General features: G+C 53.9%; 2 protein-coding genes across 3 annotated transcripts in view; one reads left to right on the top strand and one right to left on the bottom strand.

Annotated features, from left to right (window-relative positions):
* Window positions 1-7,738, bottom strand: part of BCAP31 (B cell receptor associated protein 31) — a 27,179-nt gene extending 19,441 nt beyond the window's left edge. The window contains exons 1-2 of the mRNA XM_017880784.1: window positions 7,622-7,738; window positions 4,785-4,885 (exon numbers count right to left, since the gene is read on the bottom strand). Of these exons, the coding sequence (XP_017736273.1) occupies window positions 4,785-4,885; window positions 7,622-7,716 (196 nt within the window). The 5' untranslated portion in view covers window positions 7,717-7,738. The remainder of the gene's footprint in view (window positions 1-4,784; window positions 4,886-7,621) is intronic.
* A 1,543-nt stretch (window positions 7,739-9,281) lies between these two features.
* The window catches only part of ABCD1 (ATP binding cassette subfamily D member 1), a 20,239-nt gene continuing 8,135 nt past the window's right edge, over window positions 9,282-21,385 (top strand). For both annotated transcript variants that reach the window (XM_017880782.1, XM_017880783.1), the window contains exons 1-4: window positions 9,282-10,631; window positions 13,639-13,819; window positions 20,427-20,569; window positions 20,660-20,828. In XM_017880782.1, the coding sequence (XP_017736271.1) occupies window positions 9,732-10,631; window positions 13,639-13,819; window positions 20,427-20,569; window positions 20,660-20,828 (1,393 nt within the window). In that variant the 5' untranslated portion in view covers window positions 9,282-9,731. The remainder of the gene's footprint in view (window positions 10,632-13,638; window positions 13,820-20,426; window positions 20,570-20,659; window positions 20,829-21,385) is intronic.

The following is a 21,385-nucleotide window of genomic DNA, read 5'->3' as shown; positions in this document are numbered from 1 at the left end:
AAAAAAAAAAAAAATTTTTTTTTTTTAAATAGCTGGGCATGGTGGTGCACACCTGCAGTCCCAACTACTCAGGAGGCTAAGACAGGAAGATCGCTTAAGCCCAAGAGGTCAAGGCTGCCATGAGTTATGATCACACCATTGCATTCCAGCCTGGGCGACAGAGCGAGACTCTGTCTCAAAAAAACCAAACCAAAACAAGCAAACAAACAAAAAAACAGGAGTCAAGACCTGCAAGATGCCAGCTAGCGGTCAAGGGTTTCATTTCAAAGCTTTACAATGGGTTTTATTATTTATAATGTTTTATTCTGGTTACAAAAGGAATTCACACTCATCGAAAGTTCAAACACACCCAAAATATAGAAGGGGAAAGGATCCCATAACATAATCACCTCCAGCAGTATATACAATAAAAATGTGGCCACCTCATCTAAAGTCATTTTTAGTCACATTACGCTATGTTACCTGCTTCGTAATAGACACCCATCTCTGAAATTATCTTAAACACATTTTTGGGGTCCATCTCTCCCAAACTAGACTACAAACTTCATAAGAGCAGAAATCTTTTATACTATATCCCCAGGGCCTGGGATAGTTTTGGGTGCAGAGTGGGCACTGAAATAATTGCTGAGTCAGTGAGCAGCCTCTGCTCCTGAAAGAGCCGCTGTTACACATAGAGCTCCAGTTAAAAATACATTTACATTTGTCTCTAATGTAGAAATTGAGCCACACCAAACCTACTGCTTTTCCCCATGCATCCTGAGACATCGTTTTAAGTCAATACACTAAGATCTACCTAAAGAATGCTCTTAGTAACTCCCATATGAGACAGGCAAGGTATCACTGTATGGGTATCAAGGTTTTTTTAGGGTGGGTTACAGGGTATCACTCTGTCACCCAGGCTGGAGTGCAATGGCATGATCCCGGCTCACTGCAGCCTCTACCTCTCAGCCTCCCCAGTAGCTGGGACCACAAGTGTGTGCTACCACACTCTGCTAATCTTTTCTTTTTCTATTTTTGGTAGAGATAGGGTTTCGCCAAGTTGCCCAGGCTGGTTTCAAACTCCTGAGCTCAAGCAACTGCCTGGCCTCACGAAGTGTGGGGATTACAGGTGTGAGTCAGGGCACCGGCCTCATGGGGTTCTTAATTTCTGGTTTTAGGTTGCTTGGTTTTATGTTGATCTTGCATTATAAAATCTGCCCATCCCTTGGTACCACGAAGCGAGTACTCTCAAATGCTGTTAGCAGGGGGAAAGACAGCACACCTGTATAAAATGCAAAACGTTCAAACCCTTGGGTTCAACAATCCACCTCTGAATTTATCCCACAGAAGTATTTGCATAAATTTGCAATGATTCGAGGATGCTTATAAAGAATTAATTATGGCACAAGCACATGAGAGAACACTACATGATCTTTTTTTTTTTTTTTTTTTTTTTTGAGACAGAGTCTCGCTCTGTTGCCCAGGCTGGAGTGCAGTGGCCGGATCTCAGCTCACTGCAAGCTCCGCCTCCCAGGTTTATGCCATTCTCCTGCCTCAGCCTCCCGAGTAGCTGGGACTACAGGCGCCTGCCACCTCGCCCGGCCAGTTTTTTGTATTTTTTAGTAGAGATGGGGTTTCACCGTGTTAGCCAGGATGGTCTTGATCTCCTGACCTCGTGATCTGCCCGTCTCGGCCTCCCAAAGTGCTGGGATTACAGGCACGAGCCACCGCACCCGGCCTACATGATCTTTAAGAAGAATGAGATTGCTATAAAAAGATGTCAGCCGGGCACAGTGGCTCACGTCTGTCATCCCAACACTTTGGGAGGCCGAGGTGGGGCAGATTCACTTGAAGCCAGGAGTTCAAGACCACCCTGGTCAACATGGTGAAATCTCGTCTCCACTAAAAATACAAAAAATTAGCTAGGCATGGTGGCGGGCGCCTGTAATCCGCAGCTACTCGGAAGCTGAGGCAGGAGAATCACTTGAACCTGGGAGGTGGAGGTTGCAGTGAGATAAGATGGCGCCACCGCACTCCAGTCTGGGCAAGAGTGAGACTCCATCTCAAAAAAAAAAAAATGTTTAAGGTGCAGTAAGTAGAAAAAGCACAATCCAAAGTATTGGCTGGGCTCTGCTATGGACAGCAGTCTTGTCTCAGAGCTGTACTGCCTGCTTAGGTGTGGAATGCTCCTCCTGCCATGTCCCAGCAGGAATGTGGAAGGAAACAAATACTTTGTGAGTATGATACCACTGCTGTAGACATTTTATTAAAGATGTCAGTATAGAAAACGCCTGTGGAAATGCAAAACAAAATATTCATGATGGTTACCTGTGGGACATGGAATTATGGGGAGTTTAACTTTGTTATTTATTTATTTATTTATTTATTTATTTATTTATTTATTTTTTGAGATGGAGTCTCGCTCTGTCGCCCAGGCTGGACTGCAGTGGCGCAATCTCGGCTCACTGCAAGCTCCGCCTCCCGGGTTCATGCCATTCTCCTGCCTCAGTCTCCTGAGTAGCTGGGACTACAGGAGCTCGCCACAGCGTCGGCTAATTTTTTTTTTTGTATTTTTAGTGGAGAAGAGTACCCATTATTTTGTAATCAGAAAAACAAGATAAACATGTTTCCTTACACTGTCACCTGCATCCAGGAATCCCACCATCCTAAGGACCACCTTGGCCAATGACCATGAGTGGGGATGGGAGACTGAGCAACACTAACCCAAGTCCCACAGTAGAACCTGGCCCTCCCTGTCTCTGGCCTCAGCCCAGGTGGGAAGATCCTGCACCCTCAGCAACTCCACTCTCCAGATGGATCTTCTCAACCCTCCCCGTCCCCAAGCAAGGCCACAGCTCTAGCTAGTTACGCCCGTTACCCTTCACTAGTACCTGTGACTAACACTTCTATTTGAAGAAGGCTCTGCAGATCTTTCTAGATTATGCTTAACATGAGAGTAGGAAGTAGCCAGCCATCATGGCCATATGTCCCTCTAGAACTTCCAAGCAGTTCCCTGATCCCAAAAAAGAATGAAGGCTTTGTCAACTACTGGATTCTGCAAAGGATCTCTCAGCTCACTCAGCTGCTCTAGGAAAGAAACATACTCCTTCTGGTTTGGGGAAGGGGCAAGGCCCTGAGGGAATCATCCTCAGCGTGGTCCCTCCCTTCCCCAGTTCTTATCCCCACCCCAGACCCAAAAGCCAAAACACACATGCTCAGTTCAAAAACTCAGTAGCCTGGGGACGACACATACATTCCCTACCTACTCCTGGCTTGGAGGCTGCTCAAGGAGAGAATCCTGGTTAGAAAGAGCTACCTCTTGGGGCCTTGCCAAGTATTTCAAGAACACTGAGGTACTCGGGCAGCTGGCACCTACCCTATGTGGTTGGAAGCTGTCAGGTCACACTTGGCCTGTTTAGAGGCAGACCTGCCTGAACATATCCTATCAGGCTCTGAGACATCAGGAAGGAGAAATGCCTAATGCTGAAGCTGGTGGGTGAGGCTTTGCACATTCCCCTGAACCACAGCCCCTCACCCACTCAGTGTTTCTGCTGGGACTCGGGGAGCAGTGTTCCACACCTAGGCAGGCACCACAGCTCTGAGACAAAAGAGTGGTGTCCACAGCAGAGCCAAGCCAATATTTTGGAACCCGAACAGGGGAACATATCGATCACTTACCACAGCAAAACAACAAACATCTAACAGTCAGACAAAAGCTTTATTGATTCTTGTCTCCAGATGGTCACCCCACCACCTCATTGCAAAATGTCTGCCTTTCATCTTAACACCACCTGGCCTGGCCTTATCCCTGAGCTTGTATGCCCTTGGACCAGTTTATCTTTCAAGCACCTGCTGGTGTGCACCTCAATGTCAGAGTTTACAGAATTACAGAGCTGGAAGGACCTGGGAAAACCTCAAGTCTAGCTCAGATGCAGAGAGGTCTAGGATCTCTCCCCAAGATACGCTGCCACACATTTCTGTGTCCTCCTCCTACTACTACAGGGAACAGCAGGACTTCCCTTCCCAGCTAGGCTCATTGTGTGCTTAGTTGCTCAGTCCCCCATTAAAGGTCCTGCTCCAGGCAACTCTGCTGTTTAAGTGACTGGTGAGCAGCACTACTCAGACCGAGGTCACAGGCCAGTTAGCTTCCCTTGGCTTCAGTTCTAGAGTGACCTGAGGAGCAGCCTCAGAAACCTAAGGCGTCCCTTCTCCCAAGGTCCTGAAAAAAAGCAATGTAAGGTGGCCATCATAAGGCTGCACACAAACTGCTTTGGTATAAGCCCACGCCCACTGCTAGAGGAGCCTCTTTTTTTTTGAGATGGAGTTTCACTCTTGTTGCCCAGGCTGGAGTGCAATGGAGCGATTTAGGCTCACTGCAAACTCTGCCTCCTGGGTTCAAGAGATTCTCCTGCCTGAGTCTCCCAAGTAGCTGGGATTACAGGCTCCCGCCACCATGCCCAGATAATTTTGTATTTTTCGTAAAGATGGGGTTTCACCATGTTGGCCAGGATGATCTTGAACTCCTCATCTCAGGTGATCCACCCACCTTGGCCTCCCAAAGTGCTGGGATTACAGGCATGAGCCACCACGCCCGGCCTAGGGGGGCTTCAAAGTGAAGAACCTACTAGAGGTCAGCAGCATGGGCAAAGGGAGCCTCTTCCTTCTCACAAGAGAAAGACACAGCATTTCATTGGTCTATCTCCCAGCAGCTAAAACTGGATGCTACACATCAAAAGCGGCAAAGGGTTTTGCAGCAGAGACCAGGGTCTAGGTCATGTAGCTGCCCTTAGCCACAGCTCACTCACCGATGACCAACAGCACAAGGATGACAATGAGAACTACAAAGAAGGTGTTGCCATAGGACACTACCAACTCCACCAGCCGGGACTTGAAAATCTTCTGCCATCTGTGAAGACAACAAAAAAGACAGGAGCTGAAGAGAAAGTACACACATGGGCTCTAGGGCCCTGAGCAAAATGGAAATCCAGCTTTGCACTTTTCTCCAATGGCCGAATAGCCCACACAAAGTCAGCCTCAGTGGCTTGCAATTCTCTAATGTGATATTCATTCAAGAGTGTTGGAAAAAAGGCCAGGTGCGGTGACTCACACCTGTAATCACAGCACTTTGGGAGACCAAGGTGGGTGGATCACTTGAGGCCAGGAGTGCAAGACCAACCTGGCCAACATGGCGAAACCCCGTCTCTACAAATAAAGTACAAAAATTAGCCAGGCGTGGTGGTGAGCACCTGTAATCCCAGCTACTCAGGAGGCTGAAGCAGGAGAATCACTTGAACCTGGGAAGCGGAAGTTGCAGTGAGCCAAGATCGCGCCACTGCACTCAAGTCTGGGCGACAGAGCGAGACCCTGTCTCAAAAAAAAAAAAAGATGCTGGTCCACGTACAGATAGAAATGTCTAGAAAACTAACCTTTTTTTTTATTTTGAGAAGTCTCGCTCTGTCACCCAGGTTGGAGTGCAGTGGCATGATCTCGACTCACTGCAAGCTCCGCCTCCTGGGTTCATGCCATTCTCCTGCCTCAGCCTCCCAAGTAGCTGGGACTACAGGCGCCCGCCACCACGCCCGGCTAAATGGGGTTTCACTGTGTTAGCCAGGATGGTCTCGATCTCCTGACCTCGTGATCCGCCTGCCTCGGCCTCCCAAAGTGCTGGGATTACAGATGTGAGCCACCGTGCCTGGCCTGGAAAACTAATCTCAAACACGGGTAGCTGGCTGGGAACAGTGGCTCACGTCTGGAAACCCCATCTCTACAAAAAAAAAAATATATATAGCTTATATAATAATACAAAAAAAAATTGCTGGGCATGGTGACAGGCGCCTCTAGTCCCAAGATACTCAGGAGGCTGGAGGCAGGAGAAATCACTTGAACCCAGCCGCGCTAGCGCGCTGCGACAGGGTCTCTGTCACACTACAGCCTGGGTGACAGAGCAAGACTCTGTCTCAAAAAAAAACAAAAAAAAAAACAAAGAAACCTACAGCAACAAAAAGAAACACACTGATAGTCACTGAAAGGGAAACTTACTTTTCATCTGTTTCTGCCCTTTGTAATAATTCAAAATGTCTGCCATACCGCATGGTAATTTCTTTAAGCTCGTCTTTCCAACATGATAAACACTTGGTTTGCCGTATATCCCCCCCCACTCGGGTTATGATGAGATGGACGCTAGACCTCACATCGATCTTCCCTCCACAATAGCTTTGGGATGCAGCCTCTAAGAAAAGACTTCAGAAGGTGTTTTACATATTGTTCAAACCAACAAGAGCTCTCATCATCAGGGCTAGAGATGAAAATGCCCAATCACTGTAGGCAACCGTATTTGGTTTGAATCTGGACCCAACAAGGTAACCGATTGGGCATTTGGTGATAAATGTCTTTAAATCCCTCTTATCCTGGAAGCTCCCCCTTCCTCCCGTCCTTTCTCTTGCTTTTCCAATTTGCCTTTGTGTATAAATCAGATTGTCTGCTCCTCTAAAGTTCCCAGATTAAAGCTCCCCGAGCCCCTCTATCTCCTGCAATGTTTGTTCCAACTGTACGAAGGTTTGGTTTTCTTGCAAGAATACCTCCCTCGGCCGGCGCGGTGGCCAGCCTGTAATCCCAGCGACTCTTGGGGAGGCGAGACGGCCGGATCACGAGGTCAGGAGATCGAACCATCCTCGGCTAACACGGCTGAAACCCCGTCTCTACTAAAAATACAAAAACTAGCCGCGCGACGTGGCGGGCGCCTGTATCGCCAGCTACTAGGAAGCGAGGCAGGAGAATGATGAACCCGGGAGGCGGAGCTTGCAGTGAGCTGCGGATCTGGCCACAGGAGGGGCGGGCCGGCGGGGGGGCCCCGCCGCTGCACTCCAGCCGTGGGCGCAGAGCGACACTCCGTCTCAAAAAAAAAAAATAAATAAATAAAAAAAATAAAATAAAAAATAAAAAATTAAAAAAGATAAAAAAAAGAATTCTCCTCAGGGGCAGCGCTACATAACATACTTTCATGGTACACTCAGGGATAATTGTTTCATGAAAAAGACAGTTTTCCAAAAATACCGTGGAGATTTGGCTTATTTGTAAATATTTGAATTTAAATACGGAGTGTTCAAGGTATTATACCCAATTAAAATTAATTTCCAATTCACTTTTTAACAGGTCCTCTGTTCATATAAAACGGGAATATGGCTTCATCCTCCACAGGCTGAGTAACTGTTCCCATGCAGCCACTGCGGCGACTGCCAGGTGAGAACCTTAGTTAGGACACAGAGTCACCAAAATCAGCAACAACGTGACCCAGTGGTGCAAGTCTTCCCGATCCCTACGCTGCCATCCCAGGACCCCAGGGCCAAGAGTAGGACAGGAGGGCATCATTTCCAGAACTGTAACATGGATCTTCCTGCCTCCTTGGGGGCATCTGAAGACCAGAAGGCAAGGCGGACACAGGAAAAGGAACTGAAGCAAGTCATGACCAAGCAGAACCCTGGGGAGGGTTGCAATAACACAACACAACCCTGCCAACCCCCACCCCTGACAGGTTCTACCTTTCCATCGGTTCCAAGTTCCAGGGTCCACCAGCTGCACACAAGTCCAGGGCACCAGGGACCTCCCGCCTAAACCTCGCCCTGCCTTGCTCCACAAGCGCTACCTTTTAGGAGAATGAAGGAATGCCAGACGAAGCAAACAGACAAAGACCGTCCGCATAGAGGAAAGGGGCAACTGCAGCTCCACTGCAGACGTCATCCTGCTGCTAGGAATGGGAGCCTTGTTCCTGAGCAGGGAACAGAAGGAACAGGATTGTAAGCGCTGGGTCAGCCAAGACCATCCAGATTCAAGTTACCATGCGAGGCTGGGGCCCGCCACTCTCACACTCGACCCCTGCAGCTTTGCTTCACAGTCTCTGACGCGGCTGGCGGAAGCAGGGCACAGCAGGCCGCTTGGCCAGAACGGTCAACAGGCCCACAAACTTCCGTCGCTGGTCAGTACCGCCCCCCTCCAGCGACGTGGTGTCAACACGTCCAGGAGCGGCCTCTCCCGACGATACCTGTCCCAGGGAGCCCGAGATTCCGACGCCCGTTTTAACTGAAAGGCGTTCTTCGGGAAGAGCAAGTGCCAGAGCGGCCAAAGAGGACGCCTCGGCACCCACTGGACGCTCCCTTCCGCACCAGGCAGATGCCAGCGCAGAGGCGAGCGCCTCTTGCTGAACCAAATCCCCCGCTACAGCGGGCCCCCAAGGCCGCCCTAGTCCAGCAACTCGCCCACGCCCCCGCCTCCACCGTCCCCACGGCGCCCCGCGATAGAAAGGCACTCCTCGAGTCAAGCCGGCTTCCGCCGGGCCCGGCTTCGCCTCCGGTGGGCTTGGAGGGCCGCAAGAGCGGAACTCCTAGAGGCCAGGATTTCGGGACCATAACGCAAAAGCAGGTCCGACCAAGCCCCTCAAGCCCCATACGGGGTAAGTTCTAGAAGCACTCCTCAAAGCCAGGTGTTCCCTTCCAGTACCCAGGAGGCCCACAGCGGCCCCCAACCCAGAGCGAGAGCCGACTATGCCGCACCGGGGGCCCGCGACATGACCGCCCTGGACACCGTCCCGAGGGCAGCCCGCCGCTCCTCCAGGTGGGCTTCCACCGCCCCACCCGCCCCGATGCCACTCTAGAGGTCACCGCCGGTTTTTTCCCTCTCCACTGGCCCCTCACACCCCAGGACTTGCGGGCCCCGAGATTCCCCGCCCCGGCCTCCGCGCCGCTGGCTCTCTCGCCTCTCTCTCGTAGGAGGGCCAGGGAGCCTCGGGCGGTCCCGGAGCCCTCAGCCCTGGCGCGCCGAGCCCGCGTAACCGAAGTTTCCCACAGTCAGCGTGCAGGCCCCCCCGCCACCAGCCGAACTCTCCACAGCACCCGGCCCCCGCCCTCCATCCCGCAAGCCGGAAAACCCGGAAGCGCCCGACGGGCACCGCCAAGCCCTCGCGAGGCCCCGGAGCTCGCCACGCGCCGGGCTCGCCCCGCCCGACGCGAGCGGAGGGCCGACGCCCCGAGCGCGAGAGGAAGCGGCGCCTGGGGCTCCGGGCGCGCGGGGAGGGGTGGAGCGAGCACGCGGGCAGGGCGGGGCTTTGGCGGGCCTGCGAGGGCCGCTTATCTAGTCCGCGCGGCCGTATCACGTCTCTGTGGTGCGCAGGGGCCCTGCCGAGGGGCGAGAACGGGGTCGGGGGGGGACGGGCCTCGCCGAGGGGCAAGAACAGGGTGGGGCTCCCGCGCCCGGACTCCGCCCCTCGCCCCTCCTCCGCCTCCTCCCCTTCCCTCGACTCGCCCCTGGGGAGGGGTGGGTGGGGATTCTGGGCCGGTGGCGGAGTCACTGTTGCTTCGGCCAGGCTGCGGAGCGGACGGACGCGCCTGGTGCCCCGGGGAGGGGCGCCACCAGGGGAGGAGGAGGAGGAGGAGAAGGTGGAGAGGAAGAGACGCCCCCTCTGCCCGAGATCTCTCCAGGCCCTGACCTCAGGGGCCAGGGCACTGACAGTACAGGAGAGCCAAGTTTCTCCACTTGGGCTGCCCGAAGAGGCCGCGACCCTGGAGGGCCCTGAGCCCACCGCACCAGGGGCCCCAGCAGCACCCCGGGGGCCTAAAGCGACAGTCTCAAGGGCCACCGCAAGGTTTCCAGTTGCCTAGACAACAGGCCCGGGGTCAGAACAACAACCCTTCCAGCCACCTGCCTCAACTGCTGCCCCAGGCACCAGCCCCAGTCCCTGCGCGCCAGCCAGCCCAGGTGACATGCCGGTGCTCTCCAGGCCCCGGCCCTGGCGGGGGAGCACGCTGAAGCGCACGGCCGTGCTCCTGGCCCTCGCGGCCTATGGAGCCCACAAAGTCTACCCCTTGGTGCGCCAATGCCTGGCCCCAGCCAGGGGTTCTCAGGCGCCCGCCAGGGACCCCACGCAGGAGGCCTCCGGGGCCGCGGCGGCCAAGGCCGGCGTGAACCGGGTATTCCTGCAGCGGCTTCTGTGGCTCCTGCGGCTGCTGTTCCCCCGGGTCCTGTGCCGGGAGACGGGGCTGCTGGCCCTGCACTCGGCCGCCCTGGTGAGCCGCACCTTCCTGTCGGTGTATGTGGCCCGTCTGGACGGAAGGCTGGCCCGCTGCATCGTGCGCAAGGACCCGCGGGCCTTTGGCTGGCAGCTGCTGCAATGGCTCCTCATCGCCCTCCCTGCTACCTTCGTCAACAGTGCCATCCGCTACCTGGAGGGCCAGCTGGCCCTGTCGTTCCGCAGCCGTCTGGTGGCCCACGCCTACCGCCTCTACTTCTCCCAGCAGACCTACTACCGGGTCAGCAACATGGACGGGCGGCTTCGCAACCCTGACCAGTCTCTGACAGAGGACGTGGTGGCCTTTGCGGCCTCTGTGGCCCACCTCTACTCCAACCTGACCAAGCCACTCCTGGACGTGGCCGTGACTTCCTACACCCTGCTTCAGGCGGCCCGTTCCCGTGGGGCCGGCACAGCCTGGCCCTCAGCCATCGCCGGCCTCGTGGTGTTCCTCACGGCCAACGTGCTGCGGGCCTTCTCGCCCAAGTTTGGGGAGCTGGTGGCAGAGGAGGCGCGGCGTAAGGGGGAGCTGCGCTACATGCACTCGCGTGTGGTGGCCAACTCGGAGGAGATCGCCTTCTATGGGGGCCATGAGGTGGGGCAGGTTGGGACGCTGGGCACGGAGGGAAGCCTGTGTCAGGGAGGCCCGGAGGCGGGCAGCCGTGAGCAGTGGGGACAGTCCAGGGCGGGCTGGGGCTGATGCCAAAGGTGTGGGCAGGCCATGGGAGAGCAGGGCTGGGGTGGGCAGGGTCTTGGGCAGCCGTGGACTCGGGCGCGGCAGTGGAGAGGCAGGAAGGCTGGGTGGGGACTGTCCTGTGCTGGTTGCCTGCACGCTCCTGGCCACTTCTGCTTCCTCTCCTCCTCAAGGAGGTTGTCCCAGCCTTAGAGCTGCGATCCTAGCAGTTTGAGCCTTGAGAGGAGACGCCTGCCATTCGGGAGCGGGGACCAAGGGACGTGACCTGCTGCCTAGCCCCTCCTGGGCCCTTGGGCCCTTTGAAGGCCGGCGTCCAGCAGAGCTGGCTGGCCAAGCAGGCGGGCATTATGGGCATGACTCAGCCCAAGCGAGGTTAATGAGCAGTGCCCAGCGCAGCAGTGGGACTTGGGGTCAAGGCCACCCCCGCCTGAGCCCACAGGCCTGCCCAGCTACCAACTGGCTCAGCTGCCTTCCGGGGCCCCCAGACCAGAGATGCCGGGTCCAGGCTGCCACTGCGGAGGGACACACTTCCTGCTCCTGGCGTGGCTGCCCTTCCGCCCCGTCTGTCTCCTGGTTCCCTGGTGGGCCCGGGGCAGGCGGGCCAGGCAGGCGCTGGGAAAGGTTACTCCAGGTCAGTGCTCCCTTTATCTCGCCTCAGCCCCTCCCCTTCCTTGTGCCTGGGGTTGCAGTTGCCTTGGGCCCTGCTCTCTGCGACTCAGTTTCCGTTCCCCAGTGCTTCTTGGGAGGAGGGGCACAATGGCATCCATCCCCCAAAGGCCTGTGTGTGCTCCCTGGGTCAGGCGGCCCCTTGCCCTGGGACCTTGTCTCTGTGCACCAGCAGAGAAGCAGGCTTGTCCCTGAACTCCACAGAGAGGGGCATCCCGGGTGTGGGCCAGACTGCAGATTCAGAGAAAAGGCCCCTGGACTTCAGCCACCACTCCAGCTTCCCTCTCCTCTTTACCCGCATGCTGGGCTGCAGGGCCTTGGCAAGCAGCCGCAGCCTTGGGCGAGGCGCTTGGCACATTCCCCGCAGCTACATTGTCAGCCTTGGCTGGCACCCCTGCCAGCTCCCAGCACGAGTCTGGATTGCCGGGGTGCTTGCTTCAGGAATGGGAGATCGGGCTTGCAGGGAGCTCAGCTGTGCAGGCCGACCTGGGTGGCGGGGGCAGAAGAGAGATCACTGGTTCTTTGAAGGCCTTCGTCCAGGCTAGCTTCAGGAAGTAGATTACTGGTTCTTTGAAGGACTCCATCCGGGCTAGCTTCAGGAAGTAGCGCGTTGGCCAGGAGGGTTTGTTGGCTAGGGCAGGGGGGCCCGGTGTGCATTCACGGCTTGTCTGCATAGGCCTCAGCTGGAAAGCTGTGTGGGGTAGGAAAGCTGTGTGATAGGACCCCTCGGGTGGCATGTGGCCCGTGGCAGTCCCACTGGCTGATGTCCCCGTGGACACTGGCCTAGGCTCAGATCAGGGCAGAAGCAGCTGACTGGCTGGAGGGCACACAGCAGAGTATTCTGTCCTTCCTGGGATTGCCACGAGGAGGCTTATTGAAATGCACATGACATGATCTCTTGCTTGAGAACAAAGTAAAGCTCTCTTGATAAGTCTGAGCATCATTTACAAGAAAGTGGTTCTCCTGGCAGCTCTGCCAGTGTGGTTCAAATTCTCACACTGGTTGCCACCGTCAGGCTGTGTGGACTTGGGCAGGTCACTTTGCCTCCCTGGGCTTCAGTGTTCTGTGTACAATGGGCACGTGAATACACATGCAATGGGACGTGGTGAGAATCAGATGCAGAGACGTGAAAGCACTTGGCAAACAGTGCCAAGCTGGGCAGCTGTCATCAGATGGCTGTGGGGAGGAAAGGCTGGGGCGCATGCCCCTGGACTGAGCCCAGAAATTCACAACCCCTTGGCTACCTTGCTGGGAGCACTTCCCGACACCTCCCACCTCCCCCACCTGTCTGACTGCTGCTGCCACCTCTTCTCTGTAGATGTCCCTTTCCCCACCTGCTGGTGTCCTGACATAGTGATGGCCAGTGCAAGAAGGGGAACAGAAGGACAGGGGAGGCCTACCCATTGCTGAGGGAGCGAGGTCCAGGCTCAGCAGTGGGGACATCCACTGGGGCGAGTCCTGTAGGGCCCAGCTCAGCAGCACATCTGTGCAAATTTCTCACCAAAAGGAACTGTGGGAAAGTTGAGGGGAGAGGGGGCCTAAATAGGCCAAGACTGTTGAACTGAGTTTTTCAGAACCAAGAGACAGGGTCTCACTGTGCTGCCCAGGCTGGGGTGCAGTAGTGCCATCACTGCAGCTTCAAACTCCAGGGCTCCAGTGATCCTCCCACCTCAGCCTCTCGAGTAGCTGGGACTACCCATGTGTGCCACCACGCCTGGCTAATTTTTTTTTTTTTAATTATTTTTGGTAGAGACAGCATCTCGCCATATTGGCCAGACTGGTCTCCAACTCCTGGGCTCAGACAGCCTCTCAAAGTGCTGGGATTGCAGGTGTGAGCTACTGCACTCAGCCCAAGAGACACTGCCTTTTGCTGTCCTGCGCTGCTCTTTGCTTAGTTTAGTGGGGGAAAAATTAGAGCTGATGGATGATCTCTCTGGGTCAGGAGGAGGGGCTAGCAGAGAGCCCAAAGAAATGGGCTCAGCAGAGGACAGAAACAAGGTGATTAGAGAGGGAGTAGAGAGGGGACGGCAGCCGCACTGTGACATCAGCCAGTCCCTTATACCCCGTCACACCTTGAGTTTGAGACCTGGCCCCACCCAATCGTAACCTCTGACTCTCGGCCTTCTGATGGCCACCATGGCACAGCGTGTGTGAGTGGCACTCAGAGACTCTGACCATTGCCCCCATGGGAGCTGCCACTGTGCATGGCCACGAAGCCTGTCTGTGTCTGTCACCCCCTCAGGTGGAGCTGGCCCTGCTACAGCACTCCTACCAGGACCTGGCCTCGCAGATCAACCTCATCCTTCTGGAACGCCTGTGGTATGTCATGCTGGAGCAGTTCCTCATGAAGTATGTGTGGAGCGCCTCAGGCCTGCTCATGGTGGCTGTCCCCATCATCACTGCCACTGGCTACTCAGAGTCAGGTGAGACCCAGGGCTCTAAGAGGATCCAGGCCAGGGGCCTGTCCCCCATACCACTGGGTGCTGGGCTCACAAGGGCCCAGCTCAGCCGGCCCGCCTCCCACTTCTGCTGCCGGGGCTGCCGAGGCCCTGCTGCCACCCTTGATGCTCTCAGAGGTTGGGCTTGCCTTGCCCCTCCTTGTTGCCTTTTGCTCTGCGCACACCTCATGTCCTTTGGTATCACTCAGCCAAGCCCAGGACTGCAAGTCAAGAACACAACGTATCACTTCTCCAGGCACAGATACCCTTACCCACCTGTCCCTGTCCTCAACCCAACTGTGACTTTGAGGTGGGAGGATGTGCGGAGTACCTCGAGTGAGCCCCTTTATCACTCTAGCCTTGGTTTCCTCGCCCTGAAACAGCTCTTGTAGGTTGCAAAGGGGAAAGACCTCCACCCTAAGGCGTTTTAGAGGAGTGGAAGCTTGTTCTACCTGTTATTCTAGTGATAAGATTGAAGATTTAGGTTTTCTGCATTCCTGTTGATTTTGTTTGTTTGTTTTATTTTCTTTTGGTTTTGAAACAGGAGTCTGATGTCGCCCAGGCTGGAGTGCAGTGGCACGACCTTAGCTTACTGCAGCCTTGACCTCCCAGGCTCAAGTGATCCTCCTACTTCAGCCTCCCCAGTAGCTGGGACTACAGGCGCAAGCCACCATACCTGGCTAATTTTCATATTTTTTGTAGAGACAGGGTTTCACCATGTTGCCCAGACTGATCTCGAACTCCTGGTCAGGTGATCCTCCTGCCTCAGCCTCCCAGAGTGCTGGGATTACAGGCGTGAGCCGCCGCGCCCAGCCTGCATTCCTGTTTTGTTTCTCTACTGGATTGCAACTTCTGCATTTGATTTTTTAGTCCATTAGTGATTACCCTTTAAAGGATCAACACGTGGCCGGGCGCGGTGGCTCATGCCTGTAATCCCAGCACTTTGGGAGGCTGAGGCAGGCAGATCACGAGGTCAGGAGATCGAGACCATCCTGGCTAACACGGTGAAACCCCGTCTCTAGTGAAAATACAAAAAAATTAGCCAGGCGCGGTGGCGGGCGCCTATAGTCCCAGCTACTCCGGAGGCTGAGGCAGGAGAATGGTGTGAACCTGGGGGACGGAGCTTGCAGTGTGCCAGGATGACGCCACTGCACTCCAGCCAAGGCAACAGAGTGAGACTCCGTCTCAAATAAAAATAAAAGTTAAAAGATCAACACGCATACTTGTTAGGTTAATCAATAGCTCCACCTCCTCCTGGACCTTAGAACACAGAAGAGCCCCGTGGGGCATGGCGTCATAGCCCAGCCAAGAGTTGGATTTGTACCTAGTTTTTTCTCTTTGCTATCGCCTTATCCACACATGATAAAACTGGCTCACACGTTTGCTGAGTTCTATGGTCACCATTTCGCTCCCACATCTCAATTTCTCTTCTATGTTCTGTTGTCTTCCTCCAGATAGACACGTTTTTAGTTTTTGTTTGTTTGTTTGTTTGTTTTTTAACTCACAACTATACTCAGGACAAAGAGTCATCAGTGCTTCTAATTCTTGATTATTTTATTGTAATTCTTTGTGTTGTTTTGTTTTTTGTTTGTTTGTTTGTTTTTTGTAGAGGCAGGTTCTTGCTATGTTGCCCAGGCTAGTGTGGAACTCCTGGGCTCAAGCGGTCCTCCCGCATCGACCTCTCGAAGTGCTGGGATGACAGATGTGAGCCACCGCACCTGGCCTGTTGTAATTTTTGATTATTTTTGTTGCAAATGTTTCTATTTCACCCTTATTCCGAAGCTAAAGTTGAGTTGCGCAATGGAGTCTAGGTGGACAGTTCTTTTCTCTCAGCCCTTTCACAATGTCTTACTGTCTCCCTGCTTCTTCTGTAGCTGCTGACAAATCTGTAGCTGCTGACAAATTGTCCTCCCTGAGTATGCTGTGTTTTTTCTCTGAGTACTTTGATCATTTTCTTTCTTTTTGGCATTCTGCAGTTTCACTATGACGTGTTTAGATGTCAGTTTTTGTTGATTCTGCTTGAGACTTGTTATATGTCCTTTGAATATTCAGGTTTTTCAATCATTCTGGAAGATTCTCAGCTATTAGCTTTTGAGATATTGTCTGACTCTCATTCTTTTATCCCGTTCTTCTAGAACTGGCAGCCAGCGCTGGACTTCTGACTCTCTTCGTTGTGTCTTTTGGTTTCTGTTTACTGTTTCCCATCTCACACTGTGCTGAATTCTGGGGATGCCCTCAGGCTTTCTTCCTGCTTGCTCATTTGCCAGTTCACCAGTTTTCTTTTCGGCCATGTCTAATTGGAATTTTGTTCACATTTCAGTGGCTGTTTCTGTAAGTTCTATTTCATTCTATTTCAAATAGAAATTTGAAAATGGATATTTCCTTTTTCAAGTAGAAATGTCAGGCTGTTTCTGTGTCTTATTTGCTTATCTTTTTGACTGCTCCTTTTATGCTGTGTATCATATTAGTCATACTTACCCCACCATCTCTATCCGATGGTTTGGTTTGCTTCAGTTCTTGGGAGTCTCATTCACCTGTCTTCTGTCTGCTGGTCCTTACTCATGGTGGATCATTTCCTTGTGGGTTTTGCAACAGAACTTCTATGGGGATTGGTATGACCTCAATGGAGGGTGTAAGTCCATATTTCCTTCTGTTTTGGCCAAGCACTCCAGGGTAAGCAGTTGGAGGCCGTTAGTTAGTGTGGAGGGGATGGTTCCTGAAATGAGAGGTGGTTTCATTTGAATTCGTTTGAACTCCAGGCACATTGTTACAAATTCTTAGAGGAGGCTTTTTGTTCATTGCTCATAGAGCCCAGGCTAAGCAAAGAAAGCTTCCTGGTCTTTGCCCTGCTTGCCTCTGGGACTTTCAAAGGATCACCTGGCTGCCTGCTTCTCTTTGCTCCCAGGAGTTTCCCTTGCTTTCCATCAAGCTTGGCTCTGCTTGAAATAGTGTCATAGTTTTTACCCAGTTTGGTGGGAAGAGGGTTTTCAATTTATAAACAGAAGTCTGATTCTCTCCCTGTTTCTGTTTCCACCTCGGGGCTTCCATGCCCTCAGCTGTCTGTGTCGTCCTCTGGGTGACTCACCAAGAGGAAGGATCTAATTCGGGGACTGCACATCAAGGGCAGCCTTGATGCCGGCGTGGGTGCCCGGCCCAGTCAGCGCACCTAGCCCCGGGCACTGAGGCAGCCCACGAAACAGCACCTGCAGCCGCTTCGCTCCATGGCTGCCACTGATTGCATCAGGCTGCTCCCTGCCCTGAAGGCCTAGGACTTTTCTGAGCCTCTGCTGTGCCAGGCTTTGTGGGCTCCTGGCCCTGCTCTGCTGGCCCTCAGAGCCAGCAGCCTTTGAAGGCTGTGAAGCGCTCCCTTTCCCCTGGCTTGATTGGTTCTGTCCTGTGGCCTTCCGTTTTTTGGGGGGGTTTTTTGAGATGGAGTCTCACTCTGTCTCCCAGGCTGGAGTGCAGTGGCACGATCTCGGCTCACTGCAACCTCCGCCTCCTAGGTTCAAGCAATTCTCCTGCCTTTGGGACTACAGGTACACACCACCATGCCTGGCTAATTTTTGTATTTTTAGTAGAGATGGGATTTCGCCGTGTTGGCCAGGCTGGTCTTGAACTCCTGACCTCAAGTGATCCATCTGTCTTGGCCTCCCAAAGTGCTGGGATTACAGGCGTGAGCCACTGTGCCTGGTCCTGTGGCCTTCTTATTTCCCCAAATGCCAGGCCTGCTCTGTCTTGGGGCCTGTGCCAGGAGCACTCTTTACTCTGCTGCCCTGTGGCACAGCCCACCTAGGCAAGGCCCGGCCTGCCCACCACCACCTTTCCTGTCTCCTTCCCTGCCTCATTGCTCTCCCAAGCACTGAACACCCCGTCAGTGGCGCTTTTCTCTCTCCCTGCCATGGACTGCAAGCCCCGTGGAGGGCAGGGATTTTTTTCTGTTTTGTCCCTGCTATGTCCCCTGCACCGGGTGGCTAGTGAGGGCTCCGGGTGCTTCAAGGAGGTGCAGTGTGCTGGCTGGGGAAGATTTAGATAAGCTTTGCTGGGCTGGCATGCAAGGCAGGTGGGCTTAGGAGATGGGCAGGGCCTGTGGCTCCCACTCCAGCCCAGAGGCCTTGCTCTGTCCAGCTCCAGGGCCCTGGCCTTAGTCGCCCAAGGCTCCAAGAGAACCTGCAGAGGGCAGCTGGTTCTGCGCCAGGATGCTCTAGGCACAAAGACTTGCAGACCCTTCCCTTTGTCCACAGAGACTGTCCAGCTCTCAGAATACCTGGGGAGGAGGGCTGTGTCCTTAAGAGCACGGTGGGAAGGAAGGTCCAAGGCCTTCAACCTCTAGGATTAACGTCCCCGCCCTGCCAGCCCAATCTAGTTCCCTGGTTTCCCAGGCCAGGCCCCTTTCCACCCTGCATGGCCCTGAGCTGACTCTACATTTCATGTCCTCCCCAGCCCCAGCCAATGATCCCTGAGGCTTCCCCCTCAGGATCACACATGCCCCTGGATAGAGTCCTCGGGTCCTTTACAGGACCTTCCCACCACCTCAGCCACACCCCAGCACCCTCAGAGGCAGCCTTGCTCCCCACCTCTGCTCCTGTGGGGACTCTAAGGATCCAGAAACTGAGAGTCAAGGCCATTGATGAGGGTCAAGGGTGCTGCCACAGGGCCCTAGAGTGTGACAGAAAAGCAAGTTAAGACAGGAGCAGCTCCTGGGAGAAACAGACACCAAACAATATGGCTGCTGGCCCAGAGGTCCAAAACCATGGTGTAGAGGTCAGGAAGTGGGACATTAGGCTGGGCGTGGTGGCCCACGCCTGTAATCCCAGCATCTTGGGAGGCCAAGGCAAGCGGATCACCTAAGGTCAGGAGTTTGAGACCAGCCTGGCTAACATGGTGAGACCCCATCTCTACTAAAAATACAAAAAAATTAGCTGGGCTTGGTGGCAGGTGCCTGTAATCCCAGCTACTCGGGAGGCTGAGGCATAAGAGTCACTTGAACCTGGGAGGCAGAGGTTGCAGTGAGCCAAGATCACACCACTGCACTGCAGCCTGGGCAACAGAGCAGGACTCTGTCTCAGAAAAAAAAAAAGAAAAGAAAGAAAAAAAAAAAAAGAAAGTTGGTGTTTCAAAGCCAAACAGCCCTGGGCGTTGGATGACAAAGTTCAGACGTTCCCCAGGAGGGGCGACATCAGTGGTGCAGGACAGAGGGCAGGTGGAAGGAGCTGGTTGTACCCAGAAACAAAGCGAGATGCCTGCTGGTGCATTTTAAAAATCAATGTTATTGAGATGTAATTAACATACCATACAATGCATCCTTTTCCATGTACAATTTAAATTCATTCACAGAGTTGTGCAGCCATCACCACTAACTCCAGAATGTTTTATTTTATTTTATCCCCAAAGAAACCCCAGACCCATGAACAGTCACTCCTCATTCCCTCTCTCCAGTCCCTGGCACCCACTCATCTGCTTCCTGTCTCTGTGGATTTGCCTATCTGGACATGTCCTAGAAATGGAATCATGTGCTCTGTGCTACCTTCCTTCACTGAGCATCATGGTTTCAAGATTCGTCCATGTCATAAGATGAATCAGTCCTTCATTCCTTTTCATAGCTGAATAATATTCTATTGTGTACATAGACCACAATTTCTTTATCCATTCATCCATTGATGGACATTTTGGGTTTCTTCATGTTTTGGCTGTTGTGAATAACACTGCTGTGAACATCCATGGACAGGTCTCTATGTGCACAGATATTCTCGTTTCTCCTAGGTATATAGCTAGGAGTGGAATTGCCAGGTCACACAGTAACTGGACAGTTCACTTTTTGAGGAGCTGCGAGACTGTTCTCCACAGTGGCTGCCCCATTTTACCTTTCCGCCAGCAGTGTTGGAGGGTTCCACCGTTTCATCCTGGTTAGCACTGGCTGTCATCCCCTTTGTGTTCTAGCCACCTAGTGGGTGGGAGGTGGTATCTCTTGGTGGTTTTGATTTGCATTTCCCTGATGACTGATGACGCTGAGCCGCTTTTGATGTGCTGAGTGGCCGTTTGTATGTCTTCTTTGGAGAAATGTCTGTTCACGTCCTTCGCCCATGTGTGATCGGGTTATCTCTGTCGTTGAATTGTAAAAGCTCTTTGTATATTCTGGATACTGCACCCTCATCAGATGTGTGGTTCACCAGTCCAGAGTTTTCTCCCAGTCTGTAGGTTGTCTTTTTCACTGTCTCGATGTTGTCCTTTGGTGCACAAAAGTGTTGAGTTGGATGAGGTTCAGTTGATGTGTTTTTCTCTTGTTGCTCATGCTTTTGGTGTCCTAGTGAAGGAACTGTTGCCGTATCCAAGGTCATGAAGCTTTATCCCATTTTCTTCTAAGAGTTTCATAGTTTGGGCTACGCTACACATCAGCCTGTGATGTGCTCTGGGTTGGTTTGTATGTATGGTGTGAGGAGTCCCTCTCTTGCACATGGAGAGAAAGAGAGAGAGATCTGATTGCCTTGGCACCATCTGCAGAAGAGCCTGGCCTTTCTCTCCAGCGGCTCATTTTTAACTTTCCACTGTCTCTGCCCCTCCCCGCCCTGCCACCCACCCCTCTGGGGCTTTGCAGATGCAGAGGCCGTGAAGAAGGCAGCCTTGGAAAAGAAGGAGGAGGAGCTGGTGAGCGAGCGCACAGAAGCCTTCACTATTGCTCGCAACCTCCTGACAGCGGCTGCAGATGCCATTGAGCGGATCATGTCGTCGTACAAGGAGGTACCTCTGGCCCAGCCCCACCCTTGCCATCCTTGCCATGCTCCTCTCCCTGCAACTGGCAAGGGCTGAGCCAGGGTCACCCTCCCTCAGGTGACGGAGCTTGCTGGCTACACAGCCCGGGTGCACGAGATGTTCCAGGTGTTTGAAGATGTTCAGCGCTGTCACTTCAAGAGGCCCAGGGAGCTGGAGGACGCTCAGGCGGGGTCTGGGACCATAGGCCAGTCTGGTGTCCACGTGGAGGGCCCCCTGAAGATCCGAGGTAAGGCTGTCCCCTCCCTATGAGTGACCCCGCCCCTGCTGCTACTGCAGATGCTGACCTGCTGCCCCAGCTCCTCCCATTCCTGCTCCCTCACTCAGGGACCTCCGTGCGCTTCTGGCCCATCCCAGTCCACCCAGGACGGGAGGGCTGCCCAGCAGGGTCTTTGAGGACTTCGGCCTGGTCGAGCTGGGCCCCTGGAGGGTTTCCTGGGGAGAGGTGCTAGTCCGACTGCCTTCCTTCCCAGACAGTAGCTGCCAACCACCCTAGTGACTCGCCTTTTGAGGGCCCCAGCCTGGATTATTCATTCAAAACAAGGGGGATGTGGTCCCCTCACCCATGCAGGACAGCAAGAGAAAGTTCCAGTCAGTGTGCCAGCCGCTGGCTGCCGTGGGAGGCAGGTGCTGCAGAAGTGGGTGGCGGCCCAGGGCACTGTACTAGACACTGAGGGAAGAGTTCAGCTTGTTGGAAGTCCTGGCTGTGTTCCCTAGGGGCCCTGGACCACAGGCTACTGGTGGGGAACCAGCTGGCATGCTGCCTGGGACACACAGACCCCCCCC

Source organism: Rhinopithecus bieti, unplaced genomic scaffold (genome assembly GCF_001698545.2).
Source record: "Rhinopithecus bieti isolate Rb0 unplaced genomic scaffold, ASM169854v2 scaffold_12667, whole genome shotgun sequence".
NCBI classification, from domain to species: Eukaryota; Metazoa; Chordata; class Mammalia; order Primates; family Cercopithecidae; genus Rhinopithecus; species Rhinopithecus bieti.
Note: the sequence above shows the minus strand (reverse complement) of the source record. Positions and strands in the feature narration are given on the sequence as shown.